General features: G+C 39.1%; 1 protein-coding gene across 7 annotated transcripts in view; it reads right to left on the reverse strand.

Moving 5' to 3' along the window:
• The window catches only part of LOC124862616 (nuclear factor 1 X-type-like), a 204789-nt gene that overhangs the window by 166451 nt on the left and 17545 nt on the right, over positions 1 to 20793 (reverse strand). For 3 of the 7 annotated variants that reach the window (XM_047356635.1, XM_047356638.1, XM_047356653.1), the window contains exon 2: positions 20633 to 20716. The exons of 1 other annotated variant lie outside the window; for it this stretch is intronic. In XM_047356635.1, coding sequence (XP_047212591.1) covers positions 20633 to 20716 — 84 coding nt within the window. Of the gene's footprint in view, positions 1 to 9513; positions 9550 to 14056; positions 14237 to 20632; positions 20717 to 20793 lie in introns of those variants that run through there. 3 more of the 7 variants (XM_047356633.1, XM_047356637.1, XM_047356640.1) reach the window with 3 other exon arrangements.

Below are 20793 nucleotides of genomic sequence, written 5' to 3' on the forward strand. Positions count from 1 at the left end.
ATTAATCTGGACGCTTTGTAATGAGAGGTCTACTGTATATATTTAGCAGTGAGATATGGGTCAGACACACAGGCAGAACAGACCAAACGGCATGCCCAGATTGCCCACACTGAACTGACCTTGAGTTGGCCGTTGATGATCTGCAACAACAACTCTCTATCTGTTTCTGTGGCAAACTAATATGGTGGTTTTGTGTGGGACATAATCAGAAGCTGTGGCTTTAACAATAAAGTTCAACATCATCACTGTTTGTCCGGTACAATAATGATACTTATTAGTTAAAACAACGTAGCAGAGAATGAATTACTGTCAACGATTACTGCAATTGTTAATGTTGGCAATCATTCAAATTCACTCGTTGCAGGAACAAAGCATCCTCAGAAACATTTCTCGCTCTGTCCTCTGTGAGTCTAGACATGAAAAAAGATCAAGCAAACCCTTGGAACTGCGCAGCGTGACTCTGTTTCCCAAGATCTTTTAAAACATTGACGTTTTAAGCTACTAGAAGCACTTAAACTGGACTTTAGAATATACCACAACTTGGTATACACTATAAAATGCTTTAAAAAGGAACACAGATTAGTCAAGAGGAAAGTAAATTAGGCACACATTTTCAAATCTTAAAATGGTGACATATATTTATATTCAGCCCTCTATGATGCAATACTTTGTAGAACCACCTTTCACAGCATTGCAGGCTTTGGAAGGATATGTCTCTACCAGCTTTGCACAGAGACTACAAACTTTTGTGCTGCTCTTTGCAAAAAAGATCAAGCTCTATCATTTCGAATAACAAGCGTCCATCAACATCTATTATTAAGATGCCACATATTCCCAATTGGATTTACAGGGCTTGGACAATGAAACTGAAACACCTGTCATTTTAGTGTGGGAGGTTTCATGGCTAAATTGGACCAGCCTGGTAGCCGGTCTTCATTGATTGCAAATTGCACCAGTAAGAGCAACAGTCTGCGTACCACCCAGACTGTTGCATGCCCAGAGTGAAGCATGGGGTTGGATCAGTGATGGTTTGGGCTGCCATATCATGGCATTCCCTTGGCCCAATACTTGCGCTAGATGAGTGTGTCACTGCCAAGGACTACCGAACCATTCTTGAGGACCATGTGCATCCAATGGTTCAAACATTGCATCTTGAAGGCGGTGCCGTGTATCAGGATGACAATGCACCAAACAACACAGCAAGACTGGTGAAAGATTGGTTTGATGAACATGAAAGTGAAGTTGAACATCTCCCATGGCCTGCACAGTCACCAGATCTAAATATTATTGAGCCACTTTGGGTGTTTTGGAGGAACGGGTCAGGAAACGTTTTCCTCCACCAGTATCACGTAGTGACCTGGCCACTATCCTGCAAGAAGAATGGCTTAAAATCCCTGTGACCACTGTGCAGGACTTGTATATGTCATTCCCAAGACAAATTGATGCTGTATTGGCCACAAAAGGAGGCCCTACAACATACTAATAAATTATTGTGGTCTAAAACCAGGTGTTTCAGTTTCATTGTCCAACCCCTGTAGGTCTGGACTTTGGCTAGGCCATTCTAACACATGAAGATGCTTCGGTCTAGACCCGCTCTGGCTGGATGTTTAGAGTCCTCCAGAATGGTGAACCTACACCCCAGTCTCATGTCTTTAACTGCCTCAGGCAGGTTTATTTCCAGTATTGCCCTGTATTTAGCTCCATCCATTCTCCCATCAACCCTGATCAGCTTCCATGTCACTGCTGACAATAAGGATCCCACAGCATGGTGCCGCCACCACCATATTTCACAACTGGAATGGTGTTTCTAGGTTGATATGCAGAGTTTGTTGTATTTATAATAATCTTACTCTATATGCAGACATGTGACCCATCTATGAAGGCTCTAATCCTCGACGCAGCCATCACCATGTAGGTACCAGATTTGCTCGAGTGGTGAGATCTGCTCTGGGCCCTACGCCTGCGGATGACGTCACACTATCTGATTGGCTGAAAGTTGGCACGATGATGTAAAACATTGTGGTTGGTCCAGACAACCTACTGACATACCTTTGGAAGGATTGCCGTTTGTATGAAACATGGACGACTTTTAAAAGAAATCTATCTCCCATTACTTATCGGAAGGAACAAACCACAGCCTAACAACCACTTCTAAAAGTCCCGAGAGCAGAATTAGCATGCAATGAAGTGTGGGGTTTGATGTTAAATGTTTGGACTTTAGGGTGGAAGATCACTGCCTTTTATTAGTATTTGTATCAATAGAGAAATGTAAATATTTGGAACTGATATTTGTTCTAATATATTTGGTTTTTTGGCGTATTACAGTATAATTGATATTTGGTCTAACAAATAATAGTGCCAGATACACTGTAAACAAACTAACTGAATAAAATGGATTCATCTTCAAATTCAAAAGGGCTTTATTGGTATGGCGTAAAGAGGTTTAGGTTGCCAAAAGATATGTGAAATAAAAGCAAAAATATTTATTGATAGAGATCTGGAGCAGATTTGATCCTTATGAATGGGCACATGTAACTTGTCCTTATAAAACGGTAATGCAATGCAATGTAGTCTGTCCGAACAACATTGCGGTATTGTGATGTCATGGGCGGGCGCAGGGCCCCTAGCAGATTTCACCACCCGAGCAGATCTGGTACCTACACTGGCATCAGGACTCAAAGCGAGACTGCATCTTCCTCTCTCTCTCTCCACCCCATTCCCTTATGGTCAACTTGCAAAATAAAGGCCACTAGAGCAACAAAATAAAACAAAGAACCAAAAAAACAAAAAAAAGCAAAACATACTTTTCTGTTCACATTTATGCAGTACTTTGTGTTGGTCTATCACAAAACATCCCAATAGAAAAACTGAAATTTGCAAACAGCAGAAGAAAAGCCTCCCCACAGCATGATGCTGCCACCACCATGTTTTATAGATATTTTACAACCTAACCCTGCTTTTAAACTTTATCTCAAACCTGTATGATCTGTTCCTTGGGCTTCATGAAGCAGTATCTTCACAAACTGAATTCAAGGGTATCAAAGTAAAAAGAGCTGAACGTAAATGCACACCTCACTTTTCAGAATTCTGAAAGCCATGTTCCATTTTCCTTTCACCTCACAACTGTGTGTTCCTTTGCATTGGTCTATCCAATGAAATCCCAATAAAATACATCGAATGCTGTAGTTGTAGAATGATGTGTAATTGTGAAAAATTGTGTTCCAAAAACATTTGCCAAGCACTGTACAGTAATAGATAACATTCGACTAAGACTGTAAAGATTATGTCGTTTCCTTTTATTCCCCTTTTTAAAAAGGCTGCTGCACTGAAAACCTGAGCTTGCTTAGGTTTCCTGCTCATCTGTTTCTGTTTTCCCAATACAATTCAGAGTTTACAACATATAGGCATAATCATGTGACATTACAGCTAATCTCTGAGCCAGGTGCAACGTCTGGGGAGGGTCAGTCATTGCAATTCTTGAGGAATTTTTATGTCCTTAAATAAGCCCAGAGGAGGTTAACGTTACTTTTAACAGTTTATCAATCATAACTGATACCCTAGCTTTAGGGTTTGATATTGTGAAACTGAGGATGACTATGAGAATGAACAAGGAGAATGAAAATCAGCGATTGTCTCATGATGTACTGTGTCTGTATAAATCCAGGAAGCCTGACCCTATACACACTTCTTCCCATGTACTTTGTGTGTGCTCCAGTAACCTTTTCCACAAATAACCTCTCAGATTCTTGTTTGCAAAATTAAAAGTAACCACATGATCTTTTTCGCTTTTATGACTCAAAAACTGGGGACAGAACATGCTGTGCTTAAAACCCAAAAATGACAAAGCTCTCAAATATTCACCAGTTTATTTGCCTGTGGTTCATTCTGGTAAAATCCAACTTTTCTATGGTGGTTTTCTCCTTCTCCCCCATCACACACTTCCTCTCCCATTTCACAACTACAAAGTACTATGTGTTTTATCAGGATTTGTTTTTTTTGTCAGATCAAAACAACACTTGATAGTAAAGGGAAGGGAAGAGGATAGGTGGTTCCCAAAAATTTCTACAGGTAAAATTCTAAACAGTATTACTTGTACTGGTATTAAGCCACTTGGGTAACCCTAAACTGCCGCCAATTGTCATCCACCTGTGTGTAAACTCAGTACATCAACCTAAACAAACCTACCCCATGCTAAAACAAGGTAGTGGTGGCATCATGCAGATGCTTTTGTTCGGCTGGTGGAGGGAAGGTGTTCAGAGTTTACAGGACGATGGATTTAACTGAATACAGGCCAATTGAAGAGACACTGTTAGAAAAAAGGGGTTCACTTTCCAGCAGAACAAGAAGCCTAAACATACAGCAAAAGCTACAGTTGAATGGTTTAAATCATTGGATCTGACAAACCTCCACTTACATCCTACAAAGTAACTGAAAGAGGCTCGTTGTCACAGCTAACGTTTCTGTTTACTGCCATCAAAAGCTGCCTTAAAACTATGAGTAAAGTCAACTTCCAGATTTATATGGTCTCAGCTCTGACAAGCTTAAGAACAGTAAGAACATTTGTTTTTATTGTCTTCAATAATGCAAAACCAACAGTAGGCACCTGAGCAATGGAGCAAGTGGACCAACTGCTCCCCCATTTTTAAAAGCAAGCCTGTGCTTCTGGTTCTCCATTGTTCAAGTGTTAGAACTGTGCTGCATCCCTCTCACTCACCATGAATCAGATCAAATGTAGTAGAAAGGTGTCTGCTGCTTCTTTGGACTCATAGAAACTAACTGTGAAGTCTTTAAATGGACTTAACCTACATGTAACTGACAGAAAAAAAACTTAATGAGCTTTGCTGTTCTGACCCATGGAGAAAGAGGTCTAAACCTCTGTGCTACCCCGTGGATATGTTAAAGGTTAACCCCAAAAATGTTTATTCATCCGCTGTTAAACTTGTGGTTAATAGCCGGAGGGGGATCAATTATTTATCAAAGAGAATCATAATTATTTTATCTGCTGGAATGTTTTTATAGCCCTAGTGGGCAAATGACATGGTGGTGATGGTGGCGAGGCTGTGTCTGGTATTTTCTAAATCTGCTCCTTAGTTTTAGAACATAATCAGGGACCCATGAGTAGTAGGCAAATCAGCAGCTCTTTTGACAGAAACAAAAGATAGATTAAGCTATGTAGCAAAACCTTAGGAAATATATTGCTTGCTGAAAGTGTTAATATCTATGGCAAAGTCCATTCGACACAGTTACTAAACAGCTTCTTGGAAACAAGGTTCAACAACATTGTAAACAATTATCTGGTCCATCCAAATTTATTTATTGTCAGTATCATTTTTGAATCATATTTTTATTGGATTGTCTAACAGAGTTGGTGGATTACGTTGCCATGGTAATGTGGACTTCTGTAAATTTCAGCCTGTGTTTAAGAAAAAACTAAAACCAAAAACCAGTTTTAAGATAACAATTCTTAACTCATGAAATGAACACTGTTCATCAGCATTGAAATGTGCACTACATATAAACTAAAATTAACCTTAAGATTATTGTAAAATGTTTTACTACTTTACCACTGAACAGAGGGTTATCAGTAAGTTCCTAATATTTAAATGACTGACGTTAGCTTATGCTGTCTGGCATTTCTACTTTGCTGTTGTAGAAACAGAAGCATTACTGATTTTCTTTAATTGCTCATAAACATCAGTGTCAGACTGTAGGATACTACGCAAGTTTGTAGTTTTAATTAACTTTGTGACAATCCCCCTGTAGGACGACTTGCATAATGTTTCATCCGCAGCCTTTGGCTTTTCCTGTTGTTGTGCCTCATGGGTAAAATACTAGCTTTTGCTTTTGTCTTTTTGACTGAAGAGCACAGCAAAGGCTCGCCATCTGTGTTTAAACTTCCAGCACTGGCTTCACCGATGTGTTTGTCTGCGATCATTGCTCAATTCTCAGGCGTGTCTGCAGCACTGCTTTGCAAAAGTGTGCAACAGTTTTAGTGGAATGGCGAATAATTTCTTTTAAAAACATATATGGATCTGAATGAGCATCTTAAAAAATAAATATTTTTTATATCTATAAAATATTGTTTTGACCAGCGGTTGCGTTATACGAATATTTTCTGTTTATGACAGTTTTTTTTTAAACGGTGACTGAAAAATCTGAGGGCCATCTGTCATTTTGACAGATTGCAATTCACACATCTGACCACTTGGTGGTCAGATGTGTTAGCTGTTTTCTCAATTGATGCATGACCTCGTCAGAAAAATGTCACAACAGCTGAGTGTCTGAAGTTTCTTCAAAAAGCCCAATTACATTTATGGCATTGATAAAAAAGGTGAAAAAAGAGGGGCTGATGCAGTGGAATATAAAGAACAAACAAGCAATCGGCCCACTGCAACTATGGAACGAGCAAGCGGCAGCAAGGTTAGGCAAAAGTACAGAGTTCAGTGGGAGCAGGAGTTCTTCTGGCTGCGGAGAAGGGATGGAAAAAAGTTCTGCGACGTGTAAAAAAGCCAATATGAGAAACGGATTTGTCCGATGATGCACGAACACGCAGAAATTAAAATGAATGAAAATAAATGATACTGAATGTTTAAAAAAAAAATAAAGTGACAGGTAAAAATAGATTATGACAGGATTTTTTTGACCCTGTCAATCAAAGTGACAGACAATGAAAAAGTCTAGTACAACCTCTGGTTTTGACAACCCTTATTTGTTTAATCTTTTAACATTTGTAGCATTTTTTTGATTCAACCACAACTTTGGAAACCATATGTTTAGATCAAACTAAATTCATGTGTTAGAGTGGCCCAGTCAAAGTCCAGACCTAAAACTAATTTAGAATCTGGAGAAGAACCTGAGACTTACTGGTAACAGATGCTCTCCACCCAAACTGACTGAGCTTGATATAAAGACATACCCGACAAGACTTTCAGCTGCAACTGCAACAAAAGGTGGTTCTACAAAGTATTCACCCAAGGGGTATAAATACAAATAGGTTTGTATGTGTTGGCATATCACACAAAATCCTCAAAAATACATTGAAGTTTGATGTTGTAACATAACAAAACGCTGAAGAGTTTAACGAGTGTGAATACTTTCGTGAGGCATAGTATTTTGTGTTACCCTGTATATTCTAGCTCAATTATGTAATTTAGCACCCATATGTGTGTGTTTAAGATAACCATGGCAACAGCACAACATATCGAGGAACCACAGAACCGCAGTGAGGCCACGGGCACAGCCACGGTTGTGCCAAAAATTAATCCATGCCAGAGGTGACATGAGCGATGGAAGAGTGAAGCAGGCGAAGACGACACGGTGCACACATGTAAAGGAAAAAGAGAAAAACAAGGCACACCAATATATCCGTCTCCCCTTCTCTCCTCTTGCTCCTCGCCTTCCTTTTAAACCACAAGCGCACACAGTGGATATCCTCCCATTCTTCTTGGCTGGAGCCTCCCATGGCAGTGGCAGCAGGAATCCATTCTCCACGGATGCTGGGACAGCTGTGCTGATATTGAATGGGACACAGTGGGCTCTGCCTCTCTGTCTCTCTGCATGCGGCTCCAGATAAACAACTACATGCTACTTAATTCAAATCTATATTGCCTGCTGCCAACAGGCACCCAGCTCATCCCATCTTTGTCTCTGCCGACAAGAGCTCCCAATGTCTTTGCTAAATAAAAAAAGATTTTAAAAAGCTGTAAATTTCCTACTGCTGACACATGGTGGCCTGCACACACCAGCTGACAATAAACACAGCAGATTTATCACTGACAAAGACACTAATTACAAAAACCTTCATAAGCCTTTCAGTCACATGCTTAATGCAGAGAATTCACAACATGCTACTAATTTAAAGCTGCAAAAACAAAAAGAATGTTCATATTTGAAGCAGTGGAGTGTCTCCTTATGGGTTCAGATGGCACGAATGCACAAAATGTAGCTTTAAATGGGACAAGTTAAGAAAACTCTTAGCGGGTTTAGCAGCCTTTTTTTTAATGCTTTTGTTTTAGGTTGATTTGAGGCATCCTGACCTCTCAGTGCCCTCAGAAGAGGGTAAAAGGATATTCCTTAGTCTGTATTTACATGCATGTACTCAGCATAGCTAAAAGAAAGCACAATAGATCAGACCTGCATGACAACAGAATGTCCGATAAGTTAGTTCTCTTGGAAAGGTCCAGAAGGCAAAAGCTTTTCTGGCCACTGCATCAGTTTCTCCCGCTGAAATATTATAATAGTTAATGTCATTTAGCTGTCTGGCAACTTAAACTATGACTGCATGCCAAGTCATGACAGGTATACCAACTGAACCAGAACCTGCAGTGATTTGATGATTTAATATACCTATCTGGGAAATTTGATATAAGCAATAAGACATTCAGAGCATTTGGTTAAAAACTGCAAAGCAATAACAAAGACAACATCCCAAACCCTGCTTAAAAAAGCACCCCCAGAACATGATGACGCCACCACCATGTTTCACACTAGGGATTGTGTGTTTAGCTTGATGTGTAGCATCAGTTGTATGTATACTGAGCTTTAATTACACACAGGTGGTGTCTATGAACTGATTAGGTGACCTTTTGAGGCAACTGGCTTAACTAGATTTTATTTTGTGGTATCAGAGTAAAGGGGGCTGAATCCAAATGTTCCCTGTCTGAGGTTGTAACACACACACACACACACACACACACACGCACACACACACACACACACACATTCACACACATATATATATACACACTGGAGGAGTGGAGGGGATCCAAATATGTATGGTTAGTTGCAGTGCATTAATTCTATTATTAAAATCTGATTTCTGCAGGAATCAAACTATCCCGTGCTTTCCCACTCGAAAAAAAACTTTGATGGTTTCTTTCAGAGCGTTGCACCCTAATAAAGTGAGAAAACCGTAAGGGGTGAGGTAAGGCGTCCAAATGTAAAACATTCTCTCATAGAAACGTATAGCCACATGAGGTAGGCACAAAAGCAGCGAAGCTTCCAGCTGAGAGGAGCAGCCAAAGACAGGGGAAAGTTTAAGCGAGGAGACGACTGAAAACGGGGCCTCGAAACTTTCCAACATAAAGGATCAGTCCAAGGAGAGGCCTAACCAATAAAAGACAGAGAAAGGAAAAGTGAGCTGCAAATCAAAGTATCATATAGTTTAAATGTTACAAGGCATGCAGATTTAGAGGCAATATTTGAAATGTTTTAATGCTTTCAGTTTTTAGTGCTTTTGTTTCTCTCTGTGCCTGTCTGTGCTGTGGCACGGCTGCTTTGTACTATGTTCTCTGCTTAAGATAAAACATATATTGATAAATAAAAAGAGAGACAGGCTTTGTGCATTTGAAGGAAAAAAAAATCCTACACGGACACAATCGTATTTCCAGCAGCAGGTCCGCAGGAAAACATGATCTCAGGATGGAATAAAGGTACAAAAAGATGGATATATGAAAAGAAAAAGTAAGACACAAACACCTGATGTTGAATAAATAGTGACTCAACAGGACTTACCACTAAGGCATTGTTTAGAAGGTGAGTGGGGTAATACTTTAGTGTTGAGAGGGTGTTAAGAGGCGAGGAGAGCAGGGGTCAGCGTCCAGGCAGGCAGAGAGGTGCGGCGGGGAGGGGGAGGGAGGGGGGCAGAGGGAAGGAATAAGTTAAAATGTCGCAGCAGTGAAAACAGACTCAGATGACAACATCAGCGTTGACCACATGAAGGAATGCGACAACACAAAAGAGTGGTGGGCATAAGGTTGGTACATTAAGAAACAAAGATATGGATCATTAACGCAAAAGTTAAAAAATTATAAATATTATTAATATTATGAGATTTAAATGGTTCACACGTTTAGAAAAAAATCACAGGAAATAACAGTTAAAAGTTAAGGCTGTCTGGTCAAAAACATTGTCAGAAAAATACATGGACAGTCATGGCTTGGATACTAGCTGTTTTGCAGCTAAAATTAGCAACGACTTCATTGCCGGTGCAATGAACAGCCTACAGCAGCCTTGTTCCCAAAGTAGATAACCTGGTTAAAAAGCTAGCTAATTACTGTTCATTCGAATCTCCGTTTAACGAGGAAAATAGCATAATATTTTTTTATTAAGCACATTTACATTAGAACATTATTAGTTGGTTTTTCTTTCCTAATTTTTGTCATGTCACCTACAACTAAAAAAACATTATTTTAAATAAAAACACACTGCTGGCTCTGTGGTATTTCAGCTAACCTTTAATTCAATCTTAAGACTTGGGACTGAGTTAGAATCCCAACCCTAAACTTCAGAATATCTCTGCTCTAAACACAGTTAAAGTCATTCTCATGAGTACATGAAATCTCTGATTCTTTAAACAGTCACTGGGGACATTTTCTCACTATGTGTCTGTGTATCAAATCCCAATTTTTACAAGTAATTTCTTATTTGTATTATTGTCGCAATAGCAACAATGTTAGCAATGGGTGATACTACTTGAGCAGCAGTGTTGCAATTTATTTAGGCATCATTTCATAAATAAATTGTTGGTGTCAATTATTGTTAGTCTTTCATGATACCATGAAACTTACTCAAATGTATCATCATTGTAAATTATCAGTTTTTTGACTACTTCAATGTCATACAACATAGCATTACTGTAGATAACACACACACTTCTCATGCCTTCATAACGAGCTGTCCAGAACTGTCTTTTTCTAATTGTTAATGCTTCAATCAGTTTAAATCATTTTAAAAAGCCTAAGTTTGATCTTTCAACTATTTATGCAACAGACACTAGGGAGTGTTTCGCCTTTCGTTACAGGGGAGGGGCGTGTCCACCCCCCGCTGTCAGGTGAACACACACCAGTAGATACAGACCTACAAAACAAGCTAAACTATCTGCGTTTTTTTAAACACCCACAGAGTTGTGAGGATAGCAACACTCGAGTAAGAGCTATAACTCTCCTTCTCCGTATCCAACTATAGAAAATAGCCTAAGCGCTTCAGGCCCCGCCCCTTCCACGCAGCAAAAATCGACACATCCTCGGGGGTTTTAACCTAGCTTGGCTGTTGGAGGGGAAATACTCCCCCTGGCTGTACAACACTGATCTTGCTAAGTAAGTATGTAAATACATATATACCAGATAATAATGAAGAGATCTAAAAACACACAGATAAAGCTGTGTGTAAATAAATGTGTCAATATTTGTGGAAACTGTTAAATTACGCCATGTTTACATTGATTATGTTAAACTGAGTAAAGCAGTCAATTGTTATATTAACGTTAATATTAACGCTATTATATATATATATTAACCCCCCCCCCCCCCCCCCCGAATGACATTCATAGGATAAACACTGATAGGTTAGTCTATCGTCTACAGAGAGCTGCAATAGGGTGTGTGTTTTTTCTGATTTAAACATTACTAAAAAAAAAAATAAATAAATAAACTTTCCTTTCTCTAAAGACAAAATATAAAACCCTACCATGCCCAGTCAGTGATATTTCTGAAGGTTCTGTAAAACATGTGTGCTAAATTACTCCTTATGTGAATCTGCGGTCAATTAATTTTAATTATGGTGAATTTATGTTGATTTAAAAGGCTTTTGTTTGGCTGTGGCAAGTTTTAAATCAGATAAAGTCATTTTGTTTAAAAAGCCTATTTGGAACAGACAGAGATTCTTAAGTAAAAGCCATATTTTAAAGTAAACTACCTCAGAGCAAATCATAATCCATAATAAAGCCAACATGAAGGGTCCATGGAAGCTTCTATTTTCTCTCCACTGCCATCTAAGCTTCACCCCTTTGGGCTCTTAAAGTCAGCACATTACGCGGCCTTTTAACAACTTCTTCAACAAAGAGAAGAGCTAAAGTGGAAACAATCAGAAAGAGAACGAACATTATGATCGCTGCGCTCCAAATGTTCTCGCATAAAAATCTGACGTAATTTGTGCCCGCATGAGAGGAACTGAGGAGAAGCATCCTCTCAGCCGAGTCATCGCAGGCACAGTCACGGGAGGAAATCTCCTTTTTTAATAAAGCCACCGTAAAAGGCAAGGATAAATTACAGCATCAAACGGAGGCCCCTGGCAGTCCGCTGTCAGACGAAGCCAACTGGGGATAAACAAGTCTGCTTTATTGGAAGAAGACCTGCAGCAGCTGCAGAACACGAGAAGGCCACAGTAAAAGCAAGCATATCTTTAAAATCTTGAGGGGAAGGTTTAAGGTTTTGAATTTACACTAACAAAAACAAACTATAAGAAATGTTATAAAATAATCTTTGTAACCATTTCAATACAACTTTTTTGTGAGGTTCTCCTTTTTCTATAATCAACTACGTTAATAAAATAAGTTATTAAGAGCATGTAACTTTTTTGCTAAAAACAAACATAAGAGTACAGTAACATCTTGTAACAATCTTAAATAATGTGGGAGGTTAATTGTTTCTCTGATAACAGCTAAAATGTGCCATTCATTGGCAAAGACTGCCTCAAGGTTGAAAAGCTCACAATGTTAGCAAGTTTGACTTTGGGATTAATGCTCTTGTTAAACTATAAAGCCGGATACAAACTTAAATGTTCTATCCAACACAGGTATGTTCTCAGCCAGACGTATAGTGACATGTCTTCATTTTTATGGAGTTCATCCATTTAATCATAATACAACCTAAACATGACCGTATCAGCCTTACAATTCTTCATAGAAACACCACTACGAACGAGAATCTTGAGTCAAATTTTAATTAAAATGTTAGAACCAATGTTTAACATTACCATTACAGACTAATATGCTTGATAAAAAAGAATATATATTTTTGGATAATATGTAGTACCCTCCAAAGTTATTTGTTTTTAGTGTAGCATTCTGAAAAATCAGGAAATCAGTGAGAATTGAACAAGAGATTAAGACTGAAAGCTGAGCTTGAATTGTTCTACGGTCACTCCGTCTCACTCTGATAATTCCTGCTAAATAAAAAAAACCTTTACGGAAAAGTCAGACACTTTGGCTCAAGTAAAAAGTCTGCTACAGTGTTATTATCTGTGAATAATAATAAATAATCTGGCATTTGTTGCAACTTGAAGGTGTGTTATTATTGGAAATAACTAAGAAAAAGCAAAACGACGCACAAAAAATGACCATGTATTCTAAAATTGACTGTTTATTTCTGACTGAAACAATATTACAGAGGAATAAAAAAAATAGTACATGTGGAACATGAGGGCCATTTGAAGCTTAAGGCTAAATATGAAAAGCAGGTAATATTAGATGAAGATGATAAAATCTCGAATAAATCTGTTTAGCAGGAAAATTGTATGCATATAAAAAAATACCAAATAAAAATTCCACTAAATGCTAATGTGACGTCAACGTGCCTTAATATAGTTAACGTCTAACTGCAAGTTTGCACGTGTTGCATTCAAGTGCAAGCACTTGGAAAACTGAGCGCTGCATCAGATAAAAAAAAAAAAAAAAAAAAAACATTATCTCAAGGGACCATTTATTATTACGAACACACACACACATACACACACACACACAAACTCCAGTTCCTCACTCTCACGGTCAACATCCCAGTCCCAGAAGAAAGAGGCCCACGCACGGTGTACGGTGGGCCGGGCCGGGCCGTGCTGTGTGCGCCCCGCTCCCCCGCGCTCACACTCCTCTCCAAAATCTAGGATCGCCTCGACGCTTGGAAAATGTTTAACTCAACAGTCCACAATTTCTTCATGTTCTTTTGCTTTATTTGCTTCCTTATTCAGACTTGTCTTCTTCAGTCATTAATATTAGGGTTGTTTCTTTAATGTAAAGCACACTTCGGAAGAAGCGCCATTTCCTTCTTTTAAAAAAAAAGCTCTGCGGTGCGCACCAAAGTTTCCTGCGGCATGGAGGCACGACGAGCCGGGACGGATAACCGAGGCGAAGTTTCGTAGTGAGTCAGACAACAGAAACAAGCCCTGACAAAACTAACAGACGTGTGGAAAATAACAGGCAGAGGCAGCACATTTAAACACACGCACACGCACACTGAGGGAGAGAGTGGGTCCCCTAACAATGAAATAAGAGAAGCCAGTTTACCTGTGTCAAGCAGTACGGAGAGTACATGGTTATTTTTAGCGGAGAGGATTGGAGAGCTTATTTAAGTTGGATGGAAGCTCGGTATATAGTGCTGCATGGCAGTCGCTCGCCGTCCTGTTTCTCTCACTCCATGCTGCTGCTGCTGCAGCTTACAGTAACCCCGCCTAGAAAGTGAAAGCTTGCACAAACTTTTCAGGGAAAAAACTTTGTCTCCCTCCCCTTTTCGCAGGACTTTAACCGCTCTCCTTTTAATTCTTCCCAAAGATGATTCGCGTTTACCAAACGCGTACTCAGAGATTTTGCAGCATAACAATATATAAGACCAAGTGTAAATCCAGCTGCATTATTAAAAGAATGTTTATTAATAATCTGCGCGGCGGGGATCCGACCCGCTAACCGTTGCCTTTAACTGCAGCAGCTGCGCTTCCCTGCATCTCTTAAAGTTATGCCACGCTTTAGTTGCGTTTACTGCATTCCGTGTTGCCTTCATGCAAATTGTGATCCCAGGGTAAATGAGTCGCTCTGTTCGTCTTTAGTTACACATTGAGGTGGCCCAATTTCCGACCCAAGGTTGCACAGGGCCCTAGGTAGAATTAGATGTGACCCCCACCCCTCCCACGCACAGACTTCCAGTTACTTACAGGGATAGTTCACATTTTTTGAAGTCAGGGTCTTGTAAACGTGTTATCACCAATAGCTTCCTCACTTGCATTAGGAAGTTGTCAAATTCCACTGGGTATGTAGGGAAATGAAGAACTCCTCTAAGTGGTGGGAGGGATAACAGCTAATGACATATTTATTACTGATACTAAAAATGTCCATATCCATCAGGGCTCCAGGTCAGTTCACCTCTTCGCCGATTCTCATCCCTGTTTTGTACACACTACCATTTCATCCCCATTTACTTGAACCACTGCATATACAGTTTATATTAAGTTTGAGTTAAACATTGCTATGAATAATGACGATAAATTGCCAGAGAAATGCTCATTATCCCCTTAGTCCAACTGTATGTTATGATCTTAAACTTTGTATTACACTCTATTATAATTTATCTGCGTTTTGATACCTACTGACTGACTATAACATCTGATCAAATCAAATTTACTCTAAGCGACCGTCTGCTGGTAGTTTTTTTTTTTTTTCAGATTTGTTCTGACTGGCGATTGGCAACCCAAATACTGGGAAAACTCTTTATTACATAGATTCAAACTATATACTTTGATGCACTTCTTTGAGTTTTGTAGAACTTGAAAAAAGGTTTAGGAAAATATGCTTTAATGAATAAATAAGTGATAATCTTGTAATCGCTTCATTTTCTGTTGGATTAAAAAATACTTCTCTCTAAGAACTTTTAGTACACTTTGTTTTCTCTTTTTTGTGTTATAGTCCTTGGAATAAAAAAAAATGGTAACTGGAATCGGCAGGTCAAAACTTTATGCATTTCTGTTTACAACTAGGACATTTGTCAACCTGCCCTGTGAAACAGCAAGTGTTCTGGGTTACCCCTGCTCACCTAGGGGCCCTAAGGTGTGCCATTTAGCGCTTCTGCCTGGGTGGGTGGGAAAAGTTTAAAGCTTGCCTTATGAGACTGGTGCAAACCTCCTGCACGTGTTGAGGCTTCTAATTAGACCGACAAAATGACTTTGTTGACGCCTGTTGTGGTCATGGCCAGGTTAAAATGTTCAGCCTCTAAAATATTCAGCTTCAGATGTGAGGACTCCTCTCAAGCCCCAAGTTTACATTGGATTAGGCACTTAAACTCATTTGCAGGCATCTGAATCAATGCATCTCCTCATCACTGCTGCAAGGCTGGGTGTATTTGTTTGCTGAACCCTGTTTGACCCAGTCTGGAAACTCAGAAACCAGTAAGGAAAGTCCAAGCCAAACAGTGGCTGCAGCATTCACTGAAGAAGAAAACTATCACACATCAAGGACAGACACATAATTACAGCCTCTAAGCTGTATCAGAATCCTTTAAACTGAGACGTGTGAGGGGAATAACACACAGATATTTCAAACAAAGTTCATAACATAAGATTTTTATGAAAATGTTTCCATTGTGTTGCATTTGGGAATTAAGGTAGGAGCAGAAAATAAAACAAATAAAGCTGAAAAGTTTGGGTCTGACATTGGAGTCCCGTAGATTTACGAGGGCCTACCGCTTATTCGTTTCCACCGCAAGCCTCTGCAGGCGAAACAAAGAGATCTGAGCTCTGTGTGGCCAATTACTCCCCGAGGCCAGAGGCGCAAGCGGGCGGGGAAGGAGGCAGGAGCAAATGTACGACCACCACAAAAACCCTAACCTCCTGTCTTCACTGAAAAAGTTATAACGCCTTCATTCCTCTCTGTAAATATGATATGTTAGTAAAATAAAAAGCACATCCACGGACGCACACAGTAACACACACAAAAATATTTTTTTTTATTGGTGTTCTTTCGGGCAGGTGCGCTGACTTCGTAACAGCTCCAAGCAACTTTTCAGGGGATTTTCTTTGTTTTTCAGTTAACTTTCCCAGCTGTCATCCAAACCACACGGAGTGCAAAAGGTTACATGGAGTCCTCACAGCCCTGCTCTTCTTTATGGAGTCGACTTGCATGCAACACACGCAATAACACTCCTCTGCTGCGGCTCCTTAAATGAGCCACACATTTAGTGGTCTGTGTGAGTAACTCTCTGATTAAGTAACACATGGTAGAGCCATATGCTTTGGTTGGTGGGTCCGCTGTGGCTCTGTTTTTCACACGCTTCGAATATACATATTTACCACTGCTCCAGAGTAGCCAGCTCAGTAACGGCTTCGCCCAGCAGCTTGGTGCTCCTGCAGGGGAGCGTCACATCGGAAGCTTTTATTAAAAAATGATCAGAGCAGCGTCCTCTTCAAGCACTGCCTTCTAAAGGCATTCATAACTCTTAACATTTTCACATTTTGTCACATTACAACCACAAAGTGCAATGTCTTTGTGATAGACCAACACAAAGCACCACATTGCTGTGACCTGCAAGGAAAAGGACATGTCTGTTTCTTTTCATATAAAAATTGGAAAAATGTCAGGGACATTTGTTTTCACCCCCTTTAATTTTGATACCCCTAGAAACATTCTGCCCTAAACTATTGCCTACAGATGTCACCTTGTTAGTTCACACACCTGTGTGTAATTTCATCCTAGCATAAACAGAGCTAACTCTGCACAGACAAATCCTCGTGGTGAAGCATGGCAGTGGAAGCATGATTCTGTGCGGTTGCTCTTCCTCCGGAGGGGCTGGGAAGTTGGTCTGAGTAAATGGGGAGATGAAAGACTCTGAAGGCAACTGGCTTCATGGGATTTTATTTAGTGGTATCAAAATAAATGGGACCGAAAACAAATCCATCGTTCACTTCTCAGACTTCTATTAGTAAAAATGAATTAAAAACCCCATATCCCTTTTCTTGGTATATCAACAGGAAAACCGGATACAATACACTGACCAATTGGACAAAATGTGAAAAAGTTCAAGAGGTGTGGATAAGTTTAGCAAGGCAGCTTTGGTGTGCAAAACAGGTTATTCAATGTTGTCAAAGCAGCCAACCACACATTTCCACCTGTGTATTGGGGGCAGAAGGAGATGAGATAACATCAGAAAGTGGAGATAAGCAAAAGTGCGGTGGGCTTGTTTGGCTGAGCAGATGTAAGCTCCGGCAGCCCATTGTTTACATACAGTGCACATGCAGGGCTTTGCTTAAAGCAGCGGTTGTTAACCGAAGGGGAATCCCCTGCTAAGAACCTTCAAATGAAGTTCCCCATACGGCCCAAGTCTTTACAGTCCCGTTTTAACAAAAAAGAAGAGGAATGTAAAGAGAATACGTTTTTTTTGCAGTTTGTAATTTCTATCAGAGCAAATATACGTAGAATGTTAATCTTGAAACTGGAGCTTATATTTGATGCTGTCAAAATCTGGTGACAGTATAAAGTAGTTGAACACAGGATTAGTAACCACCTAACATTTGCAAATCATTTTATAATAATACGATCAAGCTGTAGAAGAGAAAGTGCAACAGTACAACTGTCTCAAACATACTGGACTCAGTGATCTCTTCATATTTGCTTTACCATAATTATCTTCTGTGTTAGGTTTGCATTTTACACCTTTTATTGCTTGTTTGCTGAATTTGTTTTAAAGGTGCTGTAGGAATAAAGTTTTAGTTACTTATTTACGTCAAATTCATAAAATCAGAGTTACAAATTATGTGGCAGCAATATATTCTGACTGTTGTCCATCCAAAAGCATTTATTAAAGTTGTTATTAAAGCTGTTCATGAGATAAGAAAAATATGATATCGGGATCAGGAGAAGATGAGATTATAACAATAATTTTTAATTTCCATGTTTTTGTGTGTTTTAGAATTTTCCAGTCCTGGTTTGACTGGTATATTTATTGCTTCTGTAATGGTTCTCTAATTCTAAGGTGATCCTAATACTAAAACAAGAAACCCTCTGTGATTAAACTATTCCCTGTTCCATGAAGAATTGTCCAGTTCAGGTTTGACCAGTCTAATCATTTTAGATTTTTGATGTGTTCGTGGTTTGGAATTATTTAAAGACTGTTTGATTGTGCTTTGGTTTTGATTCTTGTTGGACTAGCTGTTAGCTTTAGACTTCAGAACCAAATAATCTGGATCTATACCAAATGAAGATGTCAAAAGTGAAAGGTAATAAATACTTATAATTCTTTTTTTTACCAGAGCCTCACTTCAAAAATCCTGGACTGTCCCTTTAAGAATATAATTGTATAAATTTATCTTTTGATCTTTACTCCGTTGCACTTTTATTAAAAAAACAACAAAACAAAAAAACAAAAAACATTTCTAAACTGTAAAAGCCTGGCAAGTGAGTAAGGGACAGAAGCCAGCCAACAGAGTGAGTCTTGCAGCATGGAAAACACACCATGACTGGACATGACATCTCCTGGTAAGATGTTAGAGGTTGACACCATCCTGGGGACCTTGCTTTAACTTGCTGACCTCCCTGAATCCTAAACGCTCCTTTCCCTTGTTGAAATCAAATCTCTCTATAACAGCTAAAATGGTGCATTTCTGTACACACAATGCAGCGCAGCAACCAATATTCTCTGTGAGACTTGGCTTTTGTCATAACTCAGGGAAACAAAACGAGCTCAGCCTAAGAAAATGTGTCTCCGACCACGAGTCCACAAGAATTCTGCCCTTTTTTTTTTAAGAAACCTTTTACTGTCTTAAACTTTTTAATTTCTTTCACATAACATGACACATTGCACATCAGCATTGTAAATTTTGCTACAATAGGGGCAAGGAAGCCTGGGCGAAATTGCAAAGGCCCCTATGTTTTTTTTCTCTGACGCGTGTGTGGAAATAATAACGGTAATGGTTTGCAGATGAGTGGAGTGAGCTGTGAATGACATTATGATTGTAGTGCAATTACCAAGAGCTTGAAAACAGACGGACAGAGTTTGGAGTAATGACTTGAACACATCTAATGTTAGAGGTGTAACAAACATCCAGCTGACAAGATGAGACGATACGTGACATTAGGTTCACAAGTAACAGAGATTTTAGCTAAATTGGTGTGGAAAATTAAGAATAACATTTTTTTTTTTTTTTTGCTTTTCAAATAGTAAAAAGGTTTCCCAAACCATATTGGTATTCACTGTAGAATATTTCAGTCAAGGTTTAACACTTCCATATATTGTGGTTTTCATGCTTGCCTGATTCTATGATTGTCTTAATACTAAAGAAGCATGGAAGACGCTCTTATTTTCTCTTGTCTTCACAAATAAATGAAATGTTTCATCCCAAACTGTGTTTGATAGAACCTCTGTTCCGCTTGAAATTATTCAGTTCAGGTTGTTCAGTATTTTAAAATTTTACCTAAAGATAATCAAACGCAGACCAGACTAGAAAAATATCCACATTAATCCACATTCACTAATTGAAAACAGGTCTTTAATCTGAAGCTACAGAACAGATGTCAACTGAAACACCAGTATTGCTAGCAGCTAAATTTTAGTCTATAGTTGTAATCCTACAGTGTCTACAAATCATTCGTAACTTGTCTTTCACATTCTCAATCTTTCTTTATATAAAGAAGTTTTTTTTTAAATTGGTAAGCCAAAGTTCTGCCAAATAAACAAGTTAAAGGTGTGAGGGCTTCTTCAATGCTAACGTAACTGAGTGTTACGAGCCAGAGGGTGGTATGAGAGAGCCACTGATGAACTGCTACTTTTTTCAATTCAAAATAAGAGCCCAAACCTAGATACGGTGTTCCAAGACTAATGCACCCATCTTCATAACTGGGGCTCATAATAATAGTTTAAAGTACAACAGCAATTACACGGCACTTTGAGACAGACTTCATTTTGAAGAGAAATATCCTGGGGTTTTAATATTGTGAGATCTCGTGCCATGAAATCTCGTTGCACCACTAATTAATAAAAAAAACAAACACACACACACTAACACACGCACACACATACACACACACACAAATGCAAAAGTGGTAATGACAACAATAGCACAAATAATGTTAATAGTAATAATAATAATATTTATGGATGCATACCCTGTATGAATCTGACACTACATAGCACTCAGGCATCCCAGGAGCTCTGGAGGGTTCTTCGTTCAACAGAAAGGACTCCGTTGCCTGAAATGTAACAAAACAGTCATTCATTTATTCAGTGACAAAGCATTTAAAACCATGCAACTTAAAAAGACACAGAA

The sequence above is a fragment of the Girardinichthys multiradiatus genome, chromosome X, assembly GCF_021462225.1.
Source record: "Girardinichthys multiradiatus isolate DD_20200921_A chromosome X, DD_fGirMul_XY1, whole genome shotgun sequence".
NCBI lineage: Eukaryota > Metazoa > Chordata > Actinopteri > Cyprinodontiformes > Goodeidae > Girardinichthys > Girardinichthys multiradiatus.